We start from the raw sequence: 8342 nt of genomic DNA on the forward strand, positions 1-8342 counted from the left end.
CTCACCAAGGTCCTTCATCGAAAACTTGCCATTTAATGACTCCTTGACCGAGTTCAGCATCGAAATATCATTTCCGATCAGTAGTATGTCATCCAGATACAAGATCAAAAACACTATCGAGCTCCCACTTAAATTCTTGTATAAACAAGAGTCCTCTTCGCTTTTGATGAAGCCGAAACCAGTGACGACCTCATCAAAACGAATGTTCTAGCTCCGAGATGCTTGCCTCAAACTATAAATGGATCTCTTGAGCTTGCATACCTTACTAGTGCTAGTCGGATCAACAAAACCCTCGGGCTGTATCATATACACGTCCTCGGTTAAATTTCCGTGAAGGAAAGCCGTCTTGACATCCATCTTCCATATCTCGTAATCAAAATATGCAGCTATAGCTAGTATGATCCTCACCGACTTCAGCATCGCTACTGGCGAGTAAGTCTCGTCGTAGTAAATTCCTTGAACTTGTCCATAACCCTTAGCGACAAGCCGACATTTGTGGATCTGAACATTTCCATCCACATCGGTTTTCTTTTTAAAGACCCATTTGCAACCAATGGCTGTTATGCCAGGCGGCGGATCAACCAAGTCCCAAACTTGATTCTCATCCATGGACTTTAACTCGGATCTCATGGCCTCCAGCCAAGCCTCGGAATCTGGGCTCACCATCGCTTCCGCATATGTGGCTGGCTCGTCGCGTTCTAGCAACAATACATCGCGCACTCTGCGCAATCTTTCCGACCTCCGTGGTTCCGGTGTCGCTTCCACTACGGGTTCCCTGACTGACTCCGGTATGATCTCATCACTAGTCGAGCCGTCCCTGAGTGGTCCTCGAATTTCTTCGAGTCGGACCGTCCTCCCACTGGCCTCCCGATCGAGAAACTCTTTCTCAAGGAAAACCCCGTTCTGAGCAACAAACACTTTGTTCTCTTCCCGGTTGTAGAAGTCATATCCCAAGGTTTCCCTCAGATATCCCACGAATATGCATTTATCTGACTTGGGTGTAAGCTTGTTTGACATAAGTTTCTTGACAAATGCTTCACAACCCCTAATCTTTAGAAAAGACAAACTGGGACTCTTCCCGGTCCACATCTCATGTGGTGTCTTGTCCACGGATTTTGATGGTACCCTGTTAAGTGTGAAAGCTGCAGTTTCTAGAGCGTATCCCCAGAATGACAAGGGTAAATCCGACTTGCTCATCATAGATCGAACCATGTCCAACAAGGCGCGATTCCTCCATTCCGATACACCATTTCTCTGTGGCGTACCCGGAGGTGTGAGCTGAGGTACTATACCTCTGCTTTTTAGATGATCATCAAACTCCTGGCTCATGTACTCACCTCCACGATTAGATCGTAGAAGTTTTATAGTCTTGCCGAGCTGATTCTCCACCTTGTTTTGAAACTCTTTGAACTTTTCAAAAGTCTCTGACTTGTGCCTCATCAAATAGATATATCCATATCTACTCAAGTCGTCGGTAAAAGTCACGAAGTACTGATAGCCACCTCTGGCAGTTGTGCTCATTGGCCCACACACATCACTGTGTATTAGTTCCAACAGCTCGGATGCCCTCTCACAACTCTTTGCGAAAGGAGACTTAGTCATCTTGCTGAGGAAGCATGATTCGCATGTCTCGAACGACCCAAAGTCTGTCGAAGTTAGGAGTCCATAATCATGGAGCTTCTTCATGCGTTTCAGACTAATGTGCCCAAGTCGGCAATGCCAGAAGTATGTCGGATTTATCTCATTGGGCTTATGCCTCTTGACATTCATGTTATAGACCGATTCCTGTTCTAGATTCAATATAAATAACCCATCAACAAGGGGTGCATAGCCGTGGAACATACCATTCAAATAAATCGAACAACCATTGTCCTTTAAATTGAATTCATAATACTGAATCATCAAGCATGAGGCAGAAATAATGTTCCGACTAAGTGCAGGAATGTAATAACAATTATTCAATTCCAAAATAAATCCAGAAGGAAGCTGGAGCTGCATCGTGCCGACCTCCAACGTAGCAACTCTTGCTTTGTTGCCGACCCTGATGTCAATCTCCCCTTGTGCCACACGCCTAGTTCTTACCAGCCCCTGCATCGAGTTGCAAATATGAACAACCGATCCAGTATCAAATACCCAAGAGCTACTAGGTATGTCAGCAAGGTAAATGTCTATAACATATGCAACAAGTGTACCTTTGCCTGAAGAAGCATTCCCGGCCTTCTTGCCATGGTCTACAAGCCACTTGCTACAGTTCCTCTTCCAGTGACCAGTTTTCTTGCAATGATAGCAAATGGTCTTTGAGTCTGGTCCAGACTTCGGCGCAGCGCCGGAGGTTACCATATCCATGCCCTTTGCCTTAGCCTTCTTCTTAGACCAACTCTTCTTGAACTTAGCCGATTTCTGCACCATCAACACTTGATGCGTGCCTTTCTTAATATCCTGCTCTGCCACTTTGAGCATCCCATGCAATTCAGTGAGCTTCTTATCCATGCCATGCATATGATAGTTCGAGATGAACGTCCCATAGCTGGGCGGAAGAGAACCCAGAACTGCATCAGTAGCCAGCTCATCCAAGAGCGGGAAGCCCAACCGATCCAAAGCTTGCACATATCTGATCATCTTGATCACATGCGGGCTCAGTGGATCGCCTTTCTTCAGCTTACAATCCATCAAGGATCGCTAGACGTTGAACCTTTCAGTCCTAGCCTGCACCTGAAATACGCTCTTGAGACTCTAGATCATATCGAAAGCCCCAACGTCTTCGAAATGCTACTGCAAATCGGGCTCCATACAAGCCAGCATGAGGCAGTTGATCTCGTTTGATTCATCAATGAGTTTTTGGTAGGCATTCTTGGTTGTGGTACTAGCATTATCGGCAGGTTCCTCTGGAAGCGGATCCTCTAGAACATGTTCCTTTTTATCATGCTTGAGAACAATTCTCAAATTTCTATACCAGGTAGTAAAGTTTGTTCCATTCAGTTTATCCTTTTCCAGAATTGATTTCAATGCAAAGTTGGGTTGAGCAGGTGGTGCCATTGATCTACAACAGAAAAATATGCAATCACTAAGCAATGTGTTTATGTAGAGTAATTCTAGCCTTAAACAGAAATACTCCCACTGAAGTCAGCATCCCTCCGCAAACTCTCAGTGATTCAGGATCCGACTAGAACATGTGACTAGTGAGCTTTAGCATCACTGCTAGATAACATGCCTATCCAAGCCACCCCGGCCGATCGACGTCACGACGGAGGCGCCTGCAAAGAAGCAGCAGGCCTCCGAGCCACGAGGTGGAGGCGTGAAGCGGACGGCGGATCCATCTTGTCTAGATATACACCAAACTAGGCGGATCCAGCTTGGGTCAGGGGTGTACAGATGTACACCAAAAATTATCTGCAAAAAAGTCCATATACTATGTATAGTTATATGGCAGAAATACTAGGGTACATGCCTATGTGACCAACAAGCTTATCGGCAGCACGACAGCAGGCCAGTAGCCCACTAGCCCTGGAGAAGGGATCAACCACTTCTGCTCGCTGCCCACGCACGCGAGACTACCCACACGCAGACAAGCGGCGAGGCTAAAACCAATCTGAAATAGAAATTCCTAACTGAATGTGTAGCTTTGTTTGGATTTAGAGAGAGAGTTCCTAGACAGAAGTGGCTCATTTTATAGAGTGAAGATCTGATTGCCTCATTTGCTTTGGTTGATTTCCAACTGAATGAGGCCACTTCTGATCGCCAACTAAATGAGGCCACCTCTGTTAGAGCATCTCCAATAGAAGATGTAGATACAAAAATAACTATCTTTTACATCTTCAAGTTCAAAAACATCTTTTCAATAGATGATGTAGATGTAAAAAAATATCGCCACCTCTCGGAGATGTAAAATCCAACACCTTCCATTGTAAATTTGCATCTCCGCCGACTAGATATGTAAAAAGGATAGCCGCATGTCAACCGCCAACTGCCGTTTCTTTTCGTTTCCGCGCGACCGCCGCTCGTCCCCCTCCGCCCCCCCCCCCCGTCCACCACCACCATGGCCGACGCCGACGGCCCCGCCACCTTCTCCGACTTCGTCGCTGGTGCCCTGACCCACCTCCCCGTGGCCGCCGCCGCCGCGCCAACTTTCCCCAATCCGGCGTCCGCCTCCATATCGCCGCCCCGGATTTGGCCCACCCCAGCGGGTCGACGTCGCGACGGAGGCGCCTGCAAAGAAGCAGCAGGCCTCCAAGCCACGCGGTGGAGGCGTGAAGTGGATGGCGGCGAGGGGCCGCAACCCAGTGGCGAACCAACCTCGGCCGGCCAAAATTTCGAAGGGGGACGCGGCTGCGGCGGGCAATTCACAGCCGCCACCGACCTTGGCGTCCTCCTTCGGCCACAGAGTTCCGCATCCACCTCCGCCACCGGCCGCCGCCACAGCTGGCCATGGAGGAAGAGTGGTCGCGCCGACGGCAACCGCATCCAACGTGTTCGACGATATGTCGCAAAGGTAAAAAAAATTGTTTGTGGACTTGTTTGTTGTTCTAATTGTCGATTCCAATAGAATGTGAAGTTGATGATCTACTTTTGTTTGTAGAATTATGAAAATTCAATGTGCAAATGCGGCTGAACAGCAGCTGCACGGCTGGCGGTCGGTTTTACATCTCTAGTTTGCATCTTCTATTAGAATTGCTCTTTTATATCTTCGTTTTGCATCATTTGTTGGAGTTGACCCTTTTTTGAAGATGCAAAAAGCACTTTTTGGAGATGTAAATTTTTACATCTTCAAATTTTCATCTTCTGTTGGAGATGCTCTTCGCGTGAAAAAAAATTGAACACCCAAAGTTGAATGGGCACTATTAGGCGTCGGTCCGCCGGCCCAAATTTGGGCCGGTCGGACCCGGGACATCGGATGAAACCGCTTTTAGCCGTTAGATACAGGACCCTTTCGTCCCACCATGCCGTTTACTTTTCTTCCCCCTACAAATCACGGGAGCACGCACAGGGGCGCGAGCGCCATGGACGGGGGACATGACCCGCCGAATCTCCGCTCGCTCGCCGGATCACCGCCACCTCTCTCCACAACTTGACTTCTCCATCGCCAGATGCCTTCCTCATCTCGCCGTCGCTCCTACACCACCCCTGCCGGATGTAGCTCAGCCAAACGCCGGTTCCAGCAACTCTCGCCCCCCAACATAGCACGCAGCTCGCCATCGTCGTGGACCTACACCATCGGATACCAGCGAAAAAACATATCTCAGCCCAAAAAAGAACTCCGATGGTCAGTTGTAGCAAAATCAAAAACTGGTTCCAGCAAAAAAAATTGCGGTCTCCAGCAAAACGACCTGAGCAAATAACAAATCAAGTAAATCGCTTGAAGCAAAAAATTACCTTGTTCCAGCAAAGAATAACTATAGTTCCAGCAAAAGCAACCTATGCAGCTCCCCGTTGTGCTGGTCCCATTGTTGGTTCCAGCAAAAAAATTGCATGGTTGTAGCAAAATCAGCTCATGGTTCCAGCAAAAATACCTCTCTTCCCCACCGCCTCTGTTGGTTGTAGCACCGCAGACTGCTGGTTGCAGCTATTGATAAGCTGGTTGTAGCTCCCCGCAGTGTCGGTTCCAGCAAACGGCGGCGTGCCGTCGCAGCTCTGGAGCAGCCGGTTCCAGCTCCCCGCGTGCTGGTTGTAGCACCACGCGAAGTCAGTTGTAGCAGCCCGCGGAGCCGGTCGCATCACCGGTGTCGCCTGGGCTCGCCGTTTCCAGAGACGGTGGCTGGGCTCTGCATCTGTTCCTCCAACGCTTGAAGCACGCAGCGAAAAAGGAGTGGGCTGATGAGATGGGAGGAAAGGAGGGAGGAGAATGGAGGAGCTTGGGTTGGATAAGAGGGTTATAGTGGAAGAGGAGCTCGTCAGAGAACCAAGCCGGCAGATCGAAGGAAAGGTGCCCCCATCAATGGCTTGAGAGAGATGGGAAACGATGGGAGAGAGAAAAAGAAAAAAAAAACCATGATGGGAAGAGATAAGAGCGAAGCGGATAAGAACGGAAGCCAGAGAGTAGTGCGTGGTACATTTGGACGTGGGTCCACACAGACGCGCCGCGCGCGACCGGCCCAAAAGTTAGCCGGTCGTCCGGCTGTAAACGTTTACCAAGTTGAATTCCTGGATCCGCTAGTTGATGTGCACAAGATTAAGTAATGATTTTGCAGCCTGTTTGCAAGCAACTTTGTAACGATCTTTTTTTTCCGGGGGAACTTTGTAATGATCTTGATTGAACTTGCTCCACCTATTGCATCTCAAACCTTGCATAAGCTGAACAAACCATTTGCCAATTGCCATTCATCAGGGGCTCCATCTGTCGCCAAATTTACGGATCCAAACGGCAAGGTCTTAAAGCCCCAAGTCGGCTAGCAGTGCAACTTTGCTCAGCAAATGTACGGCCAGAAAATGCATCACGCCAAGTAACACATTAAAATCCAAACAGAAACTCACCCCATTACAGTAAGTTTGCACACGGCAGCGGAAAACACGTCGCTCGCATTCCGAATCTGAAAAGGACGGTGACCCCCACGAGAAGAGCGCTGGCACTACGACGGAATGCGCCAAACTGCAAACCGAACGGGAGGGAACACGCCTCACCACGCACCTGTCGCGCCACCTCCCACCCATCGCGGCCGTCGACATCGCATCCCACGACCCCACCCCACCCCCCTTCCCGGGCCGTCCGCCTCAGCTACCAAGTCGGCCAGACCAACCAACCATCAACGCACAGCTCACTCCAGCACTCCTCCTCCCTCCCCCTTCTCTCTCTCTCCCGCTCTGCTGGTCGGCGAGAGGCTGCCTGCCATGTGGGCCTCGCCGGGGAGGCTGCCGGCGATGGAGGAGGAGGAGGAGTGCGAGGCGGGCGCGGGCCACCGGGCGCCGATGGCGTCCTGCTGGGGCCGCTTCGGCCTGGCGGCGCTGTGGCACAGGCTCCGGCACCTTTTCCTGGCGCGGCGGAGGGCGCGGCACGGCCGCTCCATCCTCGGCGCCGGCGGGCTCAACTACGACCCGCTGAGCTACGCGCAGAACTTCGACGACAGCAGCCTCGAGCTCCACGAGCCGGACTTCACGGCCAGGTTCGCGCCCGCCCGCAACGCCTGCTCGCCCAGGCGGGCATGAGCATGACGACGCGCCACTTCTCGGCGCCCCGGTGGCATACGGAGGATCCCTTTTGCCACTTCTCGGCGCCTTTGTGCCCCCCTTTGAGTGGTAAAAAGGCTTTATTTAATCCACGTATTTTCGGATAAATGTACATGTACTACATGTCATGCGGGTGACGCAAGTAGTTTTCGTTTTTATTCGCGGGTGTAAATATTCTTGTGGTGTTCTTCCGAAAGAAAGAAAAAACAGCATGGGTTGTGATGAACTGCATAGGAGCCAGTCAGTGCATGTCTGTTTGGTCATCAGAGATTCGGAACAAGTTCCTCCTGATTAAATTTCTACGCTCCAAATGTGCATCAAGTTGGGATCATTTCATGTGGTACTTATCTCAGCTTTAGACTTAATCGTAGCAGTTTAAGCTAAATACTCCCTTTGCTTCTAAATATAAGTTTTTTTAGAAATTTCAATATATATTATATACGGAGCAAAATGAGTGAATCTACACTCTAAACTAAGTCTATATCATATTGCAAAATTTTAAAAAGACATATATTTAGAAACGGAAGGAGTAGCTCATTGCACGTCAAATAAGTTGCTGAATAGTGAATAGTACTACTTTGTTGGCTTGTTGATATCTTGCAGAGTCGTGTCTGGGCATTATTATAAACAGTGTACGTTGCTCCGTGGGATCCTTTTGCCGGTACCATTGTCGACTTTTATTTGTTGTCTTAATCGAATTATTTGATATTTGAGCGCCTGCTTCTGTTGGAAAAGGGAAAGAGATAGTATGACGGATATGCCTTTTTATTGGGGTGTGTTTGCTACTAATTGTAGCTTAGCTTTCGGAGGGAATATTCTCACGGAAATCTATGGATAACGCATCAACACGCAACTTGGGAGAAAATATCATAAACACGCATCAACACGCAATTAGAACACGGACTCGCAAATCTGGCCCGCAGACGCATCTGGACGCGTCCGCGGATACTGATTAGACACCTCTCAAATATTGCCTCACACATTTACATATCGTAAATTTTGATCCTCAAATCCATGTAATTCATGCACGTCAATCATATGATATAAATTGTCCGAATTTCAAAGTTCGAAACAAAGTAAAGCAAATCGTAGTTTAACAAACCAAAAATGAAATCAATGTCCGAATGTGATGGATGGCCTCGAATCACTGGTCGGGCACCTGCTCCGAGCGGAATGCGTCGTGC

The 8342-nt window shown here is 49.1% G+C and overlaps 1 protein-coding gene and 1 long non-coding RNA gene across 2 annotated transcripts; one reads left to right on the plus strand and one right to left on the minus strand.

Moving 5' to 3' along the window:
* Positions 1-4800: 4800 nt before the first annotated feature.
* On the minus strand, positions 4801-5915 carry LOC125533851. Its single transcript, XR_007294375.1, has 2 exons — positions 5508-5915; positions 4801-5203 (listed from the first exon to the last, which is right to left on the minus strand). It is a non-coding gene; the product is annotated as an uncharacterized LOC125533851 (long non-coding RNA).
* Positions 5916-6696: 781 nt separating this feature from the next.
* Positions 6697-7458, plus strand: LOC125533852. Its single transcript, XM_048697184.1, has one exon. It carries the CDS (start codon positions 6823-6825, stop codon positions 7135-7137), a length of 315 nt encoding a protein of 104 aa, XP_048553141.1. The 5' UTR covers positions 6697-6822; the 3' UTR covers positions 7138-7458.
* Positions 7459-8342: the final 884 nt, after the last annotated feature.

This window comes from Triticum urartu, chromosome 2, assembly GCF_003073215.2.
Source record: "Triticum urartu cultivar G1812 chromosome 2, Tu2.1, whole genome shotgun sequence".
Taxonomy (NCBI): Eukaryota; Viridiplantae; Streptophyta; class Magnoliopsida; order Poales; family Poaceae; genus Triticum; species Triticum urartu.